Source organism: Terrapene carolina, unplaced genomic scaffold (assembly GCF_002925995.2).
Source record: "Terrapene carolina triunguis isolate 2854851 unplaced genomic scaffold, T_m_triunguis-2.0 Scaffold33891, whole genome shotgun sequence".
Classification (NCBI taxonomy): Eukaryota; Metazoa; Chordata; order Testudines; family Emydidae; genus Terrapene; species Terrapene triunguis.
The window spans coordinates 11,665,515-11,685,722 of record NW_020698242.1 but is presented as its reverse complement, the minus strand read 5'-3'; the positions used below and the strand labels follow the sequence as shown (position 1 = coordinate 11,685,722).

Below are 20,208 nucleotides of genomic sequence, written 5' to 3'. Positions count from 1 at the left end.
TGCAGCAGTATTTTGTTACTTGGATCGAGCCAGAAGTGTGCATGGCACTTTAAAGGTTTAAAATAAATAAATATTGCAAGAGCCCCATACTGAGAAGCTCATTGTCTGGGACATTTGTGATAGACGCTGCAATCCCATGCAGTATCTTTTGGGGACCGTTGTTTTAAATTTATGAATGATTTATGTATGATTGGGTTCTGCGCCGGGGGGAAGGTTACCACAGCTCCTCCAGGAACTCAAAACAGACTCAGATGAGCTGGTAAGGGCACATCTACAGTTCAAATGCTGCATCGGTGCACCTGTGCTGCTGTAGTACTTTAATGAAGATGCTAGTTAATTCACCTCCCTGAGAGGCAGTCGCTTTGTTGGCAGGAGAAGCTCTCCTACTGACGTAGCGCTGTCCACATGGAGGGCTAGCTTGGTATAATTACGTTGCTCAGGGGGGATGGATTTTTCACATCCCGGAGCGACGTAACTATGCTGATATAGGTCTGTAGTGTAGACAAGACCAAAGACTGTAAACAACTCCAGAGAGGTACCATGCCCTGAGGTGGTTTGCATATACCAGTTCAAACTTGGTTTTCCAGAGACCAAGAGACAAAGAAAGATGTTTGGCTGAATTTAAACAGACTCCGGGCCTTCATTTTGAGTGAGCAAATGGATGGGCTCTTCTGTACAAGGGGAGACCCCAACCCTTGCTGAAGGGTTGGAAAGGATATTGTACGACTAGCCTCCTTGTGTGGAAAATGGGCAATTTCTAGTATGTTTAGTACGCATGTGGGACCTTTCTTTGTTTTCATATATTTTCTCTGTGATGCTTTTGCCTTAAGATTAAGTGTACTTTGCTTTGGAAGATCCATGTGGTCATTAGTAAAAACACTATTTTTGTCCTTATTTATTGTACGTTATGGGTAGAGAATGTACAGGAATATTTTGTTCCAACTCTGGTTTGATAATTTATTGGGCCATATATTCCCACTCTGTTAAGGCATAGTTCTGGCTATATTATTTTAGGCACACAGAGGCCCTCAGGCATAGGGGATCTATAAATAAAAATGCATAATCACTATTATTATTATTTTTTACGGTGGCCTGAAAACACCAGAAGGCTCCTGGACACAATAGACCAGCTTCAGGTTACATGTCAAGGCTTATCGCTCTTGCATGTCATTCTGGATATGCACACTTCCAGCACACTTGGGAAGGGTTTCTTTCCACTCATGACAGAATACGCTGTCAGCAGCAGGCCTTGCTTATTGCACCTCTGTATTCAAAATGCATGTAAAAGTCAGGCCATTTAAAATTCTTTTGTCCCCAAAACTTGAAGTTGCTGAGCAACCTCAACTTGCATTCACTCCAATTTGAGTGCAGGATGCTCTGCACCACTCAGGAGGCCCTCAAAAAAGCAGGACTTTGGTTTGTAAACTGAAACTATTTTTTAATCTTAACAGTCTAAATCAAGCCAATCAAACTGGTAACCTCCAATACACATACACAATACTGGAGAACATCGTAACTTACAAAATGCAACATTTTCTTTTCCAGAGAGCTGATCAAGCAATTTTTTGCCCATAGCCAATATCTGCAGCCCGGTTAGACATCCTCACAAAATAGGGGTTTACATAGGAATGGTGACAAAATCCAACTCTGGAGCCAGCTAGTGGCACTGCTGTCATAATACCGTTCATGATATGGCTGGCAGTTCAGTTTGCATTCCTTCTGGGCTCCTTTGAGCAGTTTTGGGAGTAAAGCAACTACCTTCGAAAATTTGACACTGTTTGAGACCAGCCTCGTTTTGTTGCCATCAGCATCAGTCACTGCTTTGAGCGGATGAGAAATTAGGCATGTACTCTTGGTGAGTGACTGTCAGGTTGCAGTCAGATGGCCTGAGATCACTGCCGGGTTCAAATACCTTTATATTTCCTGAGAAAAACAAGAGTTTTCTATAGCCAGCTACATGAACATTCATGTTGGCATGAAGGATAATGCTTCCATTTTAAAAGAGAGCCTCAAGTGTTTGCTTACAATTGCTAACACTGCAGCTGATGTGGGAAATCCAAACAGTGGATCAAAATGATTGAACTGCAGGCAGGAAGCGCAGGCACCCTTCAAGAAGATTGGACTTGAGAACCTCAGGCTGAAAGAAGCTTTCCTAATATGACTCCAGGCAAACATCTTCCTCCTGTCCTATCAGCTTGGTGTTCCTCTTTTACTGATTCAGGAAAATGATGATGACTAAAATGACTATACTCTAGGGGCAATCAAGCAAGGACTCAGAGGTAGGAACAAGGCCAGGAATAGTCAAAGGCTGTTTATAAATGGAGGCATTCATTATAGGAGACATTTTTAGAGTTGAGAAATTGCGTATTATAAACCCTAAGGGAATGGAATATTTGTGGACAGCAACATAGTTATTCTGACAGGCATTCGCATCTTTTTAAGTACTTTCAAATGGGAAAAATACGTACTTGATTAGTAGCAGCATGGTCTGTCACCGGTGCCAGCTGGACGTATTGGACCTGGATATCACTCCCTTGGAGTGGGGATCCATCTACGCCCCCAGATGCAGGATCTGCAGAGGCAACAGCTATCAACTGAGCACCCTGTAACACCTGCAGACAAACCAACAGAGAAAATATCCTGTAAACAACCATAATTACAAAGGCATTGTGAACATTGTGAAACATCTGTAATTACAAAACAGATGTGAGACCAAAAAAACAAGAACCCCACCAAAAAACTATCCATCAATAATGGTTAAGTTAAATTGCAAGGGTTTCCAAGAGAATATGGTATTCATACTGAAGGACAGTTAGACCAGAAGTACTTTGTTGTGCTTTATAAAATCTGGATTCCTTCAATTTTTTAGTGAAACGGTTAACAGCCAACATACCTGGAAACGTTTACCTCTCTTATGATTTTGTAATACAAAACAGTTCTGTATTCAAAATGTATCAGCACTAGTGACGGCACAAAACCATCCTGAGGGATTATGCTAAATACTCCCGGTTTCATTTCTTTAATTAAAATAAAACCACCTTTGATTAACACAAACAGAATGAGGCTGTTATGCGGCACTTACACACTGCTTCCTATAACTAACTGCTGAACCTATTTTTCTTGTAATGAGTGCACCCCATTCCCATTAGCCTAGTTGGGGGTTACACCAACATTCTGAGGAGAGAAACAAAATGGAACACTGGTGTTTACATCATGCTGTTCTGTGGCCCTAATCCAAAGCCCCCCAGTCAGGTCCACGGGAGCATGTCCATTATTCCAGTGGCCTTTGAATCAGGGTGTAGAATCAGAGGCCCTGCCTGAATCCCAATAGTCAGAGGAAGATTTCTGCCCAGGTCTCCTGTAAGTGTACGGGGGGAGGGTAATAAAGCAGCACTGGGGACTAATGGCCCAATGACACCTCCAGAAGAAACCCAGATGCTCAGTGAGAGGAGAGGAGGAGCTAGAGCTCTGCAGTCAGTGACCAGAGTGCTGTGTTGTAATTAACCAGAGCTGGGGCTTTTTCTGCTAGATTTTATGTTTGCATAAAAGCCTTTGGCTTCATTTGTTATTACAGATGTATCCTAAAGCCCATGATATGGGGTAGGAGAAGAGCTTTGCCGGGATGATTGGCTCTCGTTACTGGACCAGGTGTCTGATGCCCCTAGCTTGCAAGGATATACAGTACTGCTAATGCCGTAGGCCATATTTTCACAAAATTTGCAATTTTTTACATTCTTAAAATCACTTTGGAAAAGGTAATTAGTAGGGTTGTTATTTAATCGCAGTTAACTCAAGCGATTAACACAAAAATATTAATTGTGATTAATCGCAGTTTTAATCGCACTGTTAAACAATAGAATACCAATTGAAATTTATTAAATATTTTTTGATGTTTTTGTACATTTTCAAATATATTGATTTCAATTACAACATATAATACAAAGTGTACAGTGCTCACTTTATATTATTATTTTTATTACAAATATTTGTACTATAAAAATGACAAAGAAAAGAAACAGTGTTTTTCAATTCACCTCATACAATACCGTAATGCAATCTCTTTATCGTGAAAGCACAACTTACAAATTTTGGGGGCTTTGTTACGTAACATCACTCAAAAACAAAACAATGTAATACTTTAGTGCCTACAAGTCCACACATCCTACTTCTTGTTCAGCCAATCATTAAGACAAACATATTTGTTTACATTTATAGGCGAGAATGCTGCCTGCTTCTTATTTACAATGTCACCTGAAAGTGAGAACAGGCATTCGCATGGCACTTCTGTAGCCGGTATTGCAAGGTATTTACACGCCAGATATGCTAAACATTTGTATGCCCCTTCATACTTTGGCCACCATTCCAGAGGACATACTTCCATGCTGATGATGCTCGTTAAAAAAATAATGCGTTAATTAAATTTGTGACTGAACTACTTGGGGAAGAATAGTATGTCTCTGTGATCAGGCGCAGACTCACCCCTGCGGCGCCTCCTGCTGGTCGTCTTGGGAATTAGCTCACCAGTCGTCGGAGCGCCCTCTGCAGGCCAGGTGTCCCACCTGTCGTTGGCCCCTGTGTACCTCCCGGACCCCGGTGCCCTTGGCTTGGGTGCTGCCCCCCTGGCCGTACCCCACTCTCTCTTTGGGTCTCCCCATCCAGGGGAACCCCCACCCCCTATCCCCACGTCGCCTCAGTCGTGGCTACTGCCAGTCACCATCCAGCCCCCGCGCCCTGGGGCGGACTGGAGTCTATCAACCAATCATCACAGGCAACAAGGGGTTTGGACTGGCTGCCTTTGCCCACCCTCAGGCTGCCCCTCTGCAACCCCAATACCTATGTGGGCCTAGGACCAGGCCCTGCAACCTGGGGAGTTGCTGGCCTAGGGCTTCCCTGCCCCCAAGGCCTTTCCCCAGCCCTGCCTCACTCTAGGTCCCCGGTGAGTTCCCCAGCAGCCAGGCCTGTCTCTCTCTCCAGTCAGAGTGAGACTCTTCAGCTTCTGGCTGCCCTGGCCTTCTTATAAGGCCGAGTTGCTCTGTTTGGGGCGTGGCCCCAGCTGCAGCCACTTCCGCCAATCAGCCGGGGTTTTGCTCCTTGCCCCAGCCCCAGCCCTCTGCAGGGCTTTTCCAACCCCTTCCGGGCTGGAGCGGGTGTTCACCCCGCTACAGTCTCCTGCTCTGTTTTACCCACATTCTGCCATATATTTCATGTTATTGCAGTCTCGGAAGATGACCCAGCACACGTTGTTCATTTTAAAAACACTTTCACTGCAGATTTGACAAAACGCAAAAAAGATACCAATGTGAGATTTCTAAAGATAGCTACAGCACTTGACCCAAGTTTTAAGAATGTGAAGTGCCTTCCAAAATCTGAGAGGGATGAGGGGTGAAACATGCTTTCAGAAGTCTTAAAAGAGCAACACTCCAGTGTGAAAACTCCAGAACTCGAACGACCAAAAAAGAAACTCAACCTTCTGCTGGTGGCATCTGACTCAGATGATGAAAGTGAACATGCGTCAGTCTGCACTACTTTGGATCGTTATCGAGCACAACCCCTCATTAGCATAGACACATGTCCTTTGGGAGGGTGGTGGAAGCATGAAGGGACATATGAATCTTTAACGCATCTGGCACGTAAATATCTTGCGACACCGATTACAACAGTGCCATGTGAAGAGGAGGTTACTCACCCTGTGCAGTAATGGACGTTCTTCGAGATGAGTGTCCCTGTGAGTGCTCCACTTCAGGTCAAGGTGCGTCCCAGCGCCTTTGATCAGAGATTTCTACAGCAGTACCCCTACGGGCCGCGCATGTGCTGTGCCTGCCTCACGAGCTGTCAGTGTTTGACTAGCGCGTGCACGGCCCGGGCTCCTCGGTTCCTTCTCTACAACGGAGTCCGTTCCAGATTCCGAAGTAGAGGGGAGGAGGGTGGGTAGTGGAGCACCCACAGGGACACTCATCTCGAAGAAGTCAGTTACTGCACAGGGTGAGTAACCTCCTCTTCTTCAAGAGAGATGTCCCTGTGGGTGCTCCACTTCAGGTGACTGAAAAGCAGTATCCTTTAGGATGGTCGGGACTTTGGATCAGGTAAGAAGGCTGTTGACAAGACAGCTCTACCCATCCTGGTGTCGGATGCTGCATGTGCATGAGAGCGTAATGATTGGCGAAGGTAAGGTTCGATGCCCAGGTAGCTGCCTTGCATATGTCAGAAAGCGGGACATTACGGAGAAAGTCAGTGGAAGTGGAGACAGCTCTAGTAGAGTGTGTCCTAATTTATGTCAGGAGTTGTATGTGCTTCAGTTGGTAGCAGAGACGTATGCAGTCTGCAATCCATTTGGAGAGTCTCTGCGTAGAGATAGCTTTTCCCTGTGATCGCTGAGTGGTAGAGACGAAAAATTTGGGGATTTTCCTAAAAAAGGGGTTTTGTTCTATCCAGGTAAAAGGATAGTGCTCTGCGCACATCAAGAATGTGCATTGCTGTTTCAAAAGCATTAGCGTGGGGTTTTGGGGAAAATGTTGGTAGGTGTATTGGCTCATTGAGGTGAAAGGAAGAGTGCATCTTAGGCAGAAACTTCGGGTGTGTGCGGAGTGTGACCTTATCACGGAAGAATGTGGTATACGGAGGTTCTGCCATGAGTGCTCCCATTTCTCCTTCTCGTCTGGCAGACGTGATTGCTATCAGGAAGGTGGTCTTCACGGATAGGTGGAGAAGGGAGCAGGTAGCCATTGGCTCAAAGGGTTTATCCATCAGGGCTTTGAGGACTAGGTGGAGGTCCCAGGGCGCAGCAGGTGGTTTTACGTCTGGATATAATGTTTGGATGCCCTTCAGGAACATTTTGGTTACTGGATGGGTAAAGACCGTAGTGTTGTCGATCTTATGGTGAAATGTGGTGATTGCCGCGAGGTGGACCTTGAGGGAACTCACGGAGAGACCTAATGTTTTAAGGTCTAGCAGGTAATCCAGTATCAGTGGGAGTGGGGCGGAAACTGGGGAGGTCTGTTTGGCCGTACACCAAGATGTGACCTCTTCCATTTATGTAGGTAAGTAGTGCGTGTGGTGTGTGTCCTGCTGTGTAGTAGGACTGTCCGCACTTGTTCAGAACATGCTAACTCCTCATTAGAGAACCATTGATTGGCCGGGCCCTCAGGTGGAGTCGCTGTATGTCGGGGTGAAATAGCTGGCCCCTGCATTGTGATACGAGGTTGCTGGGGGGGGGAGGGGAATCGACGGCTTGACCGACATCCGCATGAGGAAGGGATACCATGGTTGTCAGGGCCACAATGGGACTATTAGAATGATGTTGGATCTGTCTGTTCTTATCTTCTGTATTATTCTGTTCAACAGAGGTATTGGTGGAAACGCATACATGAGAATGTCAGTCCATGGGAGCATGAAGGCGTCTCCTCGAGAGTGTTTCCCAGGCTGGCTCTGGAGCAGAATGTCGGGCATTTTTTGTTTATTGCCGTGGCAAATAGATCTAGTTCGGGATAACCCCAGGTCTGGAAAATGGAGGATAGGATGGCGTCATCAAGTTCCCACTCGTGTTGTATGGGGAAGTATCGACTGAGCTCGTCTGCGGTGGTGTTCTGAGAACCGGGCAGATATGAGGTGGAGATATGGATATTGTGTTGAAGGCACCAATTCCATAGTTTTACCGCCTCTGTGCAGAGGGAGTAGGACCGGGCTCCCCGCGTCTGTTCACATAGAACATGCATGCGATGTTGTCTGTCATGATCCGAATTCTGTGGTTTTGGATAATGGGAAGGAAAAGGAGGCAGGCATTGCGTACGGCTGGAGCTCAAGTAGATTTCTGTGAAACTTGGTTTCCGTAGAGGACCAGAGGCCCTGAGTGGTGAGGTGACCCATGTACGCTCCCCATCCTATGAGGGATGCATCTGTAGTGATGGTCAGTGAAGGGGGTTCTTGTCGGAAGGGAATCCCGGCACAGATGTTGATAGGAGAGGTCCACCAGAGGAGCGAGTCCTTGACTTTCGGAGGCATAGTTAGCAATTTATTTAATCTGTGGATATTTGGTTTGTATACCATGGCTAGCCCCCCTGAAGGCATCGCATGTACAGGCGGGCATTTGGGACCACGAATGTCGCAGTGGCCATGTGCCCTAACAGCTGCAGGGAATCTCAGACTGTAACCCGTGGGCTGGCACGTATCTGGGTAATTAGGGTACCCACTGTGTGGAATCTGTCCTGGGGAAGAGAGGCAAGACCGATGGTGGAGTCAAGGTGTGCCCCGATGAAATCGATCTGTTGGGTAGGTCATAAGGTAGATTTGTTTCTGTTTATTTGCAGACCCAGGGTGTGGAAGCAGTGCATAGTTGCAAAAGTCACTCGGATCGCCTCCAAGTGAGTGGGGGACTTGAGGAGACAATTGTCCAGGTAAGAAAAAATGAGGACCCCTTTCTTTCTGAGATGTGCTATTACGACTGCTAGCACTTTGGAGAAGACACGAGAGGCAGTGGAAAGGCCAAATGGCAGGACCCTTTATTGGTAGTGTTCCATTCCCACGGCAAATCTGAGAAAATGTTGATGGGCAGGGTGGATAGTGAAATGGAAATATGTGTCTTGGAGATCGAGGGTTGAAAACCAATCTCCCTGCTCCAGCGTCGGAATTATCGTTGGTAAAGTAACCATCCGGAATTTCTCTTTCTTGACAAACCTGTTTAGGTGTCGAAGGTCGAGGATAGGGCACCATCTGCCATTTTTCTTTTCTGTCAAGAAGTAGTTGGAGTAAAACCCTTTCCCTCTGTATTGAGCAGGTACCCGCTCTATCGCTCCTAGCTGTATGAGGTGTTGTACCTCTTGACGGAGCAACTGTTCATGAGGGAGTCCCTGGAAAGGGACGGGGTGGGAGGGTGGGTAGGGGGTACGGAGAGGAAGGGGATGGCATAACCCGATCTGATAATTTCCAGGACGCATCTGTTCATAGTGATAGCTTTCCAGTTGGTAAGGAACGGGCGCAGACGGTGTCCAAAGAAATGGATGGCTGAAATTGATGCTGAAGAGGGTGGGAGGTTTTCTGTACCCTCAACCAAGGCTTCAAATTTGTTTGTTTGAGGCAGGAGGGTGGGTCGCTGTCGTTTGTGGAGGGCGACGCCGTTGGGTTCTGGGTCTATGGTGTTGTTGTTGCTGCGTACCATATTGTCTGAAGTGTTGATTTTGTGCAAAAGCATGGTAGCATGGCCATTGGTATGGCTGATATCTGTCCTGCCTCTTTTTTGTGGCAGGTGGCTGGAGGCCTAAAGATCTGAGTGTGGCACGTGATTCTTTCATGGAATGGAGGACCTCATTGGTTGTAGAGGCTTGTCCCCATCGAAGGGAAGATCCTGGATAGTGCTCTGTATCTCCTTGGGAAAGGAGGAAGTAGTAAACCATGAGGCACGCCGCATGACGATGGCCGTGAATCTGGCAGCTGCATCTGCAGCATCGAGAGCGACCTGAAGAGTTGTGCAGGAGACCAATTGGCCCTCGGACACCACTGCTTTGAATTTCGTTTGTCTTCTGACACATTATCAATAAATTGCATTACTTTAGCATAATTTTTGTGGTGATATTTTGCTAAGAGCGCCGCATAATTCGCTACTCGGAATTGAAAAGTGGAAGATGAATACACTTTGCGCCCAAAGGAGTCCAGTCTCTTGTTCTCCTTGTCAGATGGGGTAAATTGGAAAGGCTGGTGCTTATTTTTCTGGTTGGCCGCCTCGACCACTAGCGAATTGGTTGATGGGTGAGTAAATAGAAACTTCCAACCCTTCGACGGGACAAAATATTTGCAGTCCAGTCTCTTGCTAGAAGGGGTTATCGTGGCTGGGGTCTGCCAGATAATTTTAGCTGGTTCCATGACGGCCCCATTAATTGGTAGGGCTATTTTGGATGAGGTGGTAGCTTATAATATGTCGGTGAGTTCATGGTGGGTTTCTGGTACCTCCTCCAGGATAATCTTGAGCTCATCAGTAGTGGGAGGTGGTGGGGGCACTGTGGCCTCCTGTGGTGCTATCGCTGTAGGATGGGGAGCGATGTCCTGTGCAGGCGAAGCGGCTACTTCAGGTCTTATCTGCCTATCCATGTAAGAAAGCATCGTGGAGCGCCAGACAGCTTTTCTACGGTGCCGCTGCTGTTGGTGCAGGCAGAGTCTGCGGAGGCAGCTGCTGTACCGAAGGTTGCACTGGGGGTGCATACTGTGCCGCAGGAGTAGGTGCCCCAGACATGGGCACTGTCGGGCAGGCAGGTGACACGAGGCAGCTCGGTGCCGGGAGCGATCAAACGGCGGTGCCATGATCTCTGTTTGTGCTCTCAGCACCGTGACAGCTCTCGGCACCGTGCCGTAGGAGGTGGGCAGCTGAAAGCCCTGAGCCTCGGCACCAGGAAGCTGAGCAGCCGTGCCTGAGGTGCTTGCAGAGTTAAAAGTGCTGAGCCAAGGAGCAGTGGGCACTTGTGAGGTGGAAGACACTTGAGACTTCTTGGCTGAGGAGCAGCCCCTGAGGGGGGAGGAAGCTGGCCATTTCTTTGTTTTACCTTTCTCCCTTGAGGGTTTTAAAGAGCTTTGCTGGCCAGGGTCAGACAAAGGTCTGAGGGAGTTTCAGTTTGAGCTCCCTGTCCTTGTGGGTTCACGCTTTAAGCTTATTACGGTGGACGCATTTTGGGGGTACATGAGACTCCCCCAAACAGCGTACACACTATGAATGACGATCCGAGATAGGGATGGCCTCTCTTGAAGCCGGGGGAGCCGGGCATGTCCGTAGCTGAGGGTTTTTTTTTTAAATAACTCTAAAAACTAAACTATTTTTCTTAAATAGTAACTATGACTAAACTATCTAAATTAAACTGAGATACAGAACCATCTCTGAGTACACCTGAGAGCACTGCTGAACTCCGTCGCTAGCCGGGGACGGTAGAGAAGGAACTGAGGAGCCCGGGCCATGCACGCGCTATTCAAACACTGACAGCTCGTGAGGCAGGCACAGCGTGTGCACGGCCCGTAGGGGTACTGCTGTAGAAATCTCGGATCGAAGGGGCTGGGACGCACCTTGACCTGAAGTGGAGCACCCACAGGGACATCTCTCGAAGAAGAACACCTGTTCTCACTTTCAGGTAACATTGTAAAGGAGAAGTGGGTAGCATTGTCTCCAGCAAATGTAAACAAACTTGTTTGTCTGAGTGACTGACTGAACAAGAAGGAGAACTGTGTGGACTTGTAGGCTGTAAAGTTTTACATTGTTTTATTTTTGAATGCAGTTATTTTTTGTACATAATTCTACATTTGTAAGTTCACCTTTCATGATAAAGAGACTGTATTACAGTACTTATATGAGGTGAATTGAAAAATACCATTTCTTTTGTTTTTATAGCACAAATATTTGTAATCAAAAATAAATATAAAGTGAGCACTGTACACTTTGTGTTCTGTGTTGTAATGGAAATCAATATATTTGAAAACGTAGAAAACATCAAAAAATATTTAAATAAATGCTATTCTATTATTGTTTAACAGTGCGATTAATCGCAATTAATTTTTTTAATTGCTTGACAGGCCTAGTAATTAGGGAAGTGTATTACATCTATATATATTTTCAAAAATATTTAACAGCTATTATGCTTCTACTGAATGTAAAATACCTTATTGGGGCTAGCGGTGATAACTAATGAAGGGGTTATAATTCTGGTGGTGGCTGTTGTAGAGGCTTTGAATTGGTTGGCCTAGTTACGTGACAATGTCAACGGAATAGAACATTCCTATAAAAGAATGGTCTCTTGCTGCTGCATAAGTAAGGAGACAAAGCCAAGATCATCATTCTCACAGCCAAAGACATTAATTTTTGACAATATATTGTTACACTGTGTCCCTACTGTATAATAAATGGGTAGATTTAATAATTAGTTCTAACGAATGTTTGTGCTCAATGAATCATTATAGATCTGCATTCTGACTGCTTTAGGTTAGGTTCATTGTTGGCGCTGAGCAATCAGAAACCATCTTACTCATTACAGAACAGTTTAAGTATGTACTTTTATAAGGAGAAGTATGAGGTCAGAATATATTTTAGGCATATCTAATCAATAATGTCTCCCCAATAAGCTCTTCTTTTAAACCTATACCAAATGCTGAAATCATTAGCTTCCATATGCTATAATTTGTACAATAAACTTTTCAAACCACACCGATCAGCAGATTTAAACAAACAAAATTAACAAGCAAAAAACCTCAACAACAGTGAACAAAGAACAAATAATTATCCTAACACAGGTTTTTATAAAATTTGATTTCTCAGTTGTGTCTAGGTGGATGGCCACAGAGGAGTGGGTAAGCCAGAAATTCCCTGAGAAGCATAGGGGATAAAAGGAGGTGACCTCCTAGAGCAGGGGTGGGCAAACTTTTTGGCCTGTGGGCCACATCGGGGAATAGAAATTGTATGGCGGGCCATGAATGCTCACAAAATTGGGGTTGGGGTGCGGGAGGGGGTGCGGGCTCTGGGGTGGGGCTGGGGATGAGGAGTTTGGGATGTAGGAGGGTGCTCTGGGTTGGGACCGAGGGATTCAGAGGGTGGGAGGGGGATCAGGGCTGGGGTAGGGGTGCAGGAAGAGGTGCAGGCTCAGGCTGGGGGTGTGGGCTCTGTGGTGGGGCTGGGGATGAGAGGTTTGGGATGCAGGAGGGTGCTCCGGGCTGGGATCGAGGGGTTTGGAGAGCGGGAGGGGGATCAGGGCTGGGGCAGGGGGTTGGAGCGTGGCGAGAGGCTCAGGGGTGCAGGCTCCGAGCGACACTTTCCTCAAGCATGGCGCGGTCCTGACCCAGCACCCCAGCTGGAGCGCTAGAGCAGGGCTGAGCCGCGTGATTAGTCCCCGACCCAACGGGCTTAAAACAGCTTGTGGGCTGGATCCGGCCCTCGGGCCGTAGTTTGCCCACTCCTGTTCTAGAGTGACCTCAAGTGATTTGGGGTGTGCTGAGCAAGTGATTTGGGGTGTGCTGAGGTGCAGTCGAGAAAAGGAGACCACACTGCAAAAGACTGCTTGATTTTGTTTTTAAAGGACTATGTTAATTTATCCATTTCCTCGCCATGCCATATATTTTGTAACTCCTGTACTGGAGGCACTTCACAGTCTGAATTTATGAGTATTTACCAGCCAAGAGCAGCAATTCTTGACAATTTCTGACATTGTACACGTTATCGCTGACTGCCAAACCCCAGAATTTGGGGGGTGATTGGACTGCTACATCCCTTTTACATTATATCTATATTATAGAAATTATATTACATGAAAAAAATTCAGCTTAGAATAGTACCAGGTTGTACCTTTGTGATTGCATTCCTTCCAGCAAGCTTTAGTAGTACTCATTTTAGTGGCGTATAATTTGGAGGGGATATAATCCTTTATGTTATTTTATACTGAATTTTGACAAGATTATTGGCAATAACACAGCTTTGTGCTTTAAAAATCCACCTGCCACTCCTCCGTATCAATATCTACATGAAATACTTCTTGCTGTTTAACAGAGAGTCCTTCTATATTGGATTTACTCAGAGTACGTAATGAGACAGACTTTTCATGTTATACCTTTCTGTTGGGTAACTTTGTAATTCAGTCATCTCTCTTGGGACCTATTTCTTTTTCAATTTTTCCTTTCCAAAATTTGAAAGAACAGACATTAAGGGAAAGGCTTCTTTCTTAGCACATCAAGAATGATAAAAATGTGATTGTGGTATAGGTGTTTATAACACAGAAATATCTCCTTTTTTATCACCTCCTATTCATGCAAACCTGGGGGGATCAGAGGTGCCTGTTTCCCTCAGTGGAGGTCAAGATGAGAGAAAAGTGCATATTAATTTCCCCTAATTTTAAACCAAATTCCTAGAGTCCTATTAACTACAGAATTGTTTCCAATTTGGCTGTTCCACTGATCAGTCCAAGGAAGGAATCTTAGAAGGTTATAATCTGAGTCAGCATCTGCTCTATACTAATAATCCAATGGCCTTCTTTATTGTCCATCATAAGAACATAAGAATGGCCATACTGGGTCAGACCAAAGGTCCATCTAGGCCAGTATCCTGTCTTCCAACAGTGGCCAATACCAGGTGTCCCAGAGAGAATGAACAGAACAGGTAATCATCAAGTGATCCATCCCCTGTCGCCCATTCCCAGCTTCTGGCAAACAGAGGCTAGAGACACCATCCCTGCCCATCCTGGCTAATAGCCATTGATGGACCTATCCTCCATGAATTTATCTAGTTCTTTTTTGAACCCTGTTGTAGTTTTGGCCTTCACAACATCCTCTGGCAAGAAGTTCCACAGGTTGACTGCGTTGTGTGAAAAAATACTTCCTTTTGTTTGTTTAAAACCTGCTGCCTATTAATTGCATTTGGTGACCCCTTGTTTGTATGGTAGGAGAAGGAGTAAATTACACTTCCTTATTTACTTTCTCCACACCAGTCATGATTTTATAGATTTCTATCATATCCCCCCTTAGTCATCTCTTTTCCAAGCTGAAAAGTCCCAGTCTTATTAATCTCTTCTCATACGGCAGCCATTCCATACCCCTAATCATTTTTGTTGCCCTTTTCTGAACCTTTTCCAATTCCAATATATCTTTGTTGAGATGGGGCGACCACATCTGCGAGCAGTATTCAAGATGTGGGCATACCATGCATTTATATAGAGGCAATATTATATTTTCTGTCTTATTATCTATCCCTTTCTTAATGATTCCCAAAATTCTGTTCGCTTTTTTGAGTGCCGCTGCACATTGAGTGGATGTTTTCAGAGAACTATCCACAACGACTCCAAGATCTCTTTCTTGAGTGGTAACAGCTAATTTAGACCCCATCATTTTATATGTATAGTTAGGATTATGTTTTCCAATGTACCTTACTATGCATTTATCAATGTTGAATTTCATACGCCATTTTGTTGCCCGGTCACCCAGTTTTGTGAGATCCTTTTGTAGCTCTTCGCAGTCTGCTTGGGACTTAACGATCTTGAGTAGTTTTGTAACATCTGCAAATTTTGCCACCTCACTGTTTACCCCTTTTTCCAGATCATTTATGAATATATTGAATAGGACTGGGCCCAGTACAGACCCCTGGGGGACACCTCTAATTTACTTAACTCTCTCCTTTCTGAAAACTGACCATTTATTCCTACCTGTTTCCTATCTTTTAACCAATTACCAATCCCATAGGCAATGCTTCTAAGATTATCTAACCAATAGTACTGTTTGAGATTAGGTAGTCCCAGACTTTTTAATTTTTTTAAGTGTATCGGAGAATAAATATCAGCCATCTACTTAAAGAGACAAAGGTGGGTGAGGTAATATATTTTATTGGACCAACTTCCAAAAGATATTACCTCACCCACCTTGTCTCTCTAATATCTTGGGACCAACATGGCTATCACAACACTGCAGCCATCTGCTTGGCTGACAAAGATTCCACTCACTATAGCAACAAATACATGGACTTGTACCTGCCCTTCCCATAATACACAAGAAGCATTTAAATCAGAAAAGTTTTTCCTACACTAAGATGAAACCATGCCTCCAATGAGTTACTATGACAGCTCTTTACAGTTCATATAGAAAAAAATGCAATGCATATCTATCCCTAAGATGATGGCTTTTAAAATGTCACTTTATACAGGTCGGTATAATAAATTGCTAAAATACATTAAAAAAACTTTCTCCTCTCTTCTGGCACTATGTTTGTGCAATGTCTTCATGAATTCAGAAGTAAAGGAAATCACTCATATAAATCCTTTGTATCCAAGTCATAAAATCTCACAGACAGAACCATAAAATAGTAGTGTTCTAAAACATCTGGATAAACAGCTTTAATGGCTAACCACCAACATTTCAGAAAATAACCCAGTTTCACAATTTTCCCCTTGATTCAGTCTCACTGTTGTGTAGATTCTGTGATGCTATTGTGACAGAGATGGCAATTTTCAGCAATATCCTTGAAAGACCTTATTTTTATTAAGTTTATGTATTATTGTGGGCCAGGATTGTATATAACCTCTCTGGGGGGCGGGGGAGGGATGACGACGACGGACAGATGTAAGACCTGGGAGCAGGGATGGCATGGTATTTACCAAAGGTGGTTTTTACCAGGTAAAAAATCATAGTTTTTACCACCCCAGGAAAACTACTTAGTCCTAGTTTAAGGCATTTTTTATTTTAAAAACTGTTTCATTAAATGCATACCATATTACACTTAGTTTTAGTTACATATTCAAATTGTGGTTACATAAGGCAGTAGATTCAGAGATTAACTGAGGATTGTACAAACAAAAAATAAAACTACAGTTGGTGTAATACTAATATATATAATTATAATACTGAACATTGGAATGTCTATATATTTTGGCTTGGTATTCTCTCAAGGAAGGTATGGATGCCATGACTCATTTCAGTTTTCAATATTATATACATAAAAATAAAAAAATTGAGCATATTAAAACAACAATAATGCAGAGCTGCAGGCATGAAGCATTAAGCAATCAGAGGCATGAAGAGTTGCAGGTCCAGGTCCATTTGGCCACGCTGCATTCTGCAACAGAAGACTAACTTCGATGCAGTGGAATAGAATGAGCCTATTCTTCAGTTTTGAATTGATGTATCCAAAGTTGGCTTGCTGAACTTGCTGGACACTGATGCAATTGCACCACCAGTTCTATGAAGCCAACTGGAATATCAGCATTCTTCAACCATGTTCATAACATGGTTGAAGAATGCTGATATTCCAGTTGGCTTCATAGATACCATTTCCTTGATAATGGATGAAAACATTGATTCTGGATATGGAGCTTCTTCTACTTTAAATGCAAGTAAATATGGCAGAAAGTCAGGATATTTGATGAGCAACCACTGCCTTGCAGTTTCTCCTTGTTCAGCTGACAATTTCTTTCCTGTGTATTTTGGATAAAGGAGATTGTCCGACGTGTGTACAGGAGTAATTGCCTCATGAAATCTCTTTTGTGCTTTTGCTTTGTGTGGTGCAAGATCTTCATTTTTCAGTAGATGCAACCATATTTTGCATGCTGCAGCAATTGTTGATGCATCCCTTTGGAGTGTGTCAAGTGCCACAACAACTGGTTTCAATTGACTGATCAAGTTCGTTGCTTCTTCGTAAATCCCTTGATTATTAATTATACTGATCACTCTATCTTCAAGTTCTGCCTCATGATCACTCACAATTCTGAGAGAATGGGGCTGATTCTTAATGTATGTTTCCAGGCATGTTCATTGACTGTTCCATCATGTGTCAACAGGAATTTGGTTTTTACAGATCCTATGCCTTCTTTTAACCAGGCTCCAGGTTGATGGTGATTATGGAAATACTTTTGTAAATCTACATGTTTCATGAAAGCAATTGGTGTAAGGTCTTGTCCAAGTAGGTTGAGCCAATGTGATACACATCCATACGTAACCAAAGTGTCATCATCTAGTTCCAAATTGTTTGTCAGGTAGCTCTTAAGAACACAACTTGCCAGCATAGCACAGTACTTTCCAATCTTCTTATTGCTTCCAATATCAACAGCTGATACATAAACCACAGTTTTTTCCCTATCTGCACACAGTTAACTATTAGTGGGTCATTGTGCCTATTACTTCAGCCGTCTTGTATCAATATAACTGCTTTTCTATGTAATTCATTGTGTACTTACACCCTCAAGCCATCAGTAACTGCGTCTAACAGTTCACCCACTACCAGCTTTTGGTTGGGTGCTTTGTAACATAGCCTTAGGCAGCTGATCATTACTTGAAAAACTGTATGCTCGATAACAGAAAAGGGAATATTACCACCATAAAAAGTCTGCAATTTTTGTTTCAGTGTTATAGTTGTTTTTGTTACAAAGGTATCTGTTCGTGGTTGAAAAACCATGATAATTCCGCCTCTTCGTCTTTGGCTGACTTGAATCTCACTTTGTTTTGGTGTAGCCGGCAATGGCAATGCAGCATTATCAGCACCTTCATCCTCAGATTCTGATTCTAATACTTGCATACGTTTAGCCAAAGGCAGTGATTCTTGTGTCCCTCTGTTCTTCCCACTGTATTTTACAAAATGCTTCCTCATATGGTCTGCCTTCCAATCACTTTTTCTTTGCAATTTCTGCAGCTAAAATTCTCTTTGCCATCTTCATGAACTTTCTCAAAATAGCTGTGAATTAGGTCTTCTACCTTTGCTCGTGTTGAGATATTTGGATTTGAATCACTGTACTCCATGAGTTCAGCTGCACTCCAGCCAGCCACATCGAGAGACGGAGTACTGGACTGGACAGTTCGTTTGGCAGTCTTCCTCAAACAGAAATTGAAACTTTGGGATCTGGGAATTCCCCTTCCTTGTTTGTATGATGAACAAAGAAAGGGAATTCCCAGATTCAGAAGTTTCAGTTTCTATTTGAGGTAGCCAACTCAATAGCATATAGCTTTAGATTGAGGCTCGTCTTTTGTTTTATTTCCTTTAACTAAAATTAAACAGTTCATATTACTGCAAAAGTATTATCAGACTGCTAAATATTTTGCAATACTTTTTATTAGTATATTCTAATAATAATTTTATTATTCCCAGTTTAAGCTGGTATTTGCCAGCACTCTGTCCTTAACTAGTTTTTCCCAGGAAATTGCCAACCCTGCCTGGGAGTTCAAAACACTATATTGAAAATATGCCAGACAAGTATGGACTTTTGGGACAATCCTGGGTATCCCTAGGGAGAGGTTAATGCAAATTCCCCAACTCTGCTTATGCAAAAATGCAGCCTTGTGAAGCTACACCACGAGGAAAGGGTGTTTGTCTGCTGATTACCTGTTACAGAAGGCCAAGATCAAAGCCTGAGGTGTATAAAGAAACAGTTGATCTGCCCAACCTGGGTTCTGGATCTAAGATGGATTAACTTGTAACCACGGGCAAAACACAAATGTGGGTTTTGAAGGACTAAAACCTACTAGAGCCCTAGGCTGGAGTTGGGGGTGACCTCTAGTAAGCTCTTTAGCATGCATGTAAATTACTTTATGTTTTAATACGTTTTTTCTGTAATGCTTTTACCATAAAATAATTGTGCTTGCTTGGAAGGAGCTGTGTGGTAACTTATAACTATGGGCAATGCAGTGCTCAGACTCATAGCCCTTGGAGACAAAGTAAAACGCAGAGGCTGGACGTTTTAGGCAGTTTAGCTTGCTAGGGATATCATCATGTAAGGCATGGAGCTGTGTAACCTTAAAATCCGCAGTGGGAAGGGTGGGAGATGCAGGTCTTCACCCAAGAGAGGTGCCATCTGGGACCAGGAAACCTGAAGGGGGTGCCTTTGGTGGACTACAGAGGAGGAATACAGGTGCAGTTACACTGAAACTGTGGCAGCTATCACTTAAACTTTTATTCAAATTCCAAAGTCTCACTCTGGAGTATTAAACAAGGAAACAGAAGTTGTTTCCTTGATGGTAATAATGCATTGTTAACTACCTGTTGTAAATCTGCATGAATTGAATGGCTATGTGTGTATATCTTGGCCTATTAAAATATCTAAATACTTAAAACAAGATACTGTAACATTTCCATTCACTGATTTTTTTGGAACCCCTATACATGCATCTTCCATCACAATTTTTTTTGTTGAGTGGAACTTTTTTTTCCCTATTCATCTCCATTTTTCTCAGATTTTCCGCATTACAGAACTCATTTTTGTATACAGTATATAAAGTTAGTGCCATTTAAGTTCAATTCCGACCTCTTGGTGTCAGCATATTTATTTAGGAGCCTCACTGTGAATCCACATTGATAAATGTAACAAAGACAACACTAAAGATAATGAGGATTTTGGTGATGAAAAGAATACACTGTGCACAATGTGTTTAACCAATAATGACATGAAATATATTATTGCAATAGCTATGAGAACAGGTGAATTGCACAGTGCAAGAAAGCCTTGGTCAAAAAAATGGCTTGACCATTGGAAATGTATTTGAAGCAACAACAGTATAGTATTCTAAAAAGGTAATCAAATAATTTCAAATATCTTCGTTCAAGTTATTAGCGATGTGTATAGTAGGATATCTGCTATCTGATAAATAGATCTACCATCCCTATTGCCATATTGGTGAAAATACCAAACATATTTTTCATCTTACAAAGTTAACAGAACCTTGAAGAGAAGGAAAATCTTACCTGAAGCTAAGATATACTGTAGTCTCATTCTAAATACTTTACCTGTT

The 20,208-nt window shown here is 43.5% G+C and overlaps 1 protein-coding gene across 2 annotated transcripts in view; it reads right to left on the bottom strand.

Moving 5' to 3' along the window:
- LOC112105766 (protein BANP) overlaps window positions 1-20,208 on the bottom strand; it is a 251,621-nt gene that overhangs the window by 4,042 nt on the left and 227,371 nt on the right. For both annotated transcript variants that reach the window (XM_024198684.1, XM_024198686.1), the window contains exon 12: window positions 2,469-2,612. In XM_024198684.1, coding sequence (XP_024054452.1) covers window positions 2,469-2,612 — 144 coding nt within the window. The remainder of the gene's footprint in view (window positions 1-2,468; window positions 2,613-20,208) is intronic.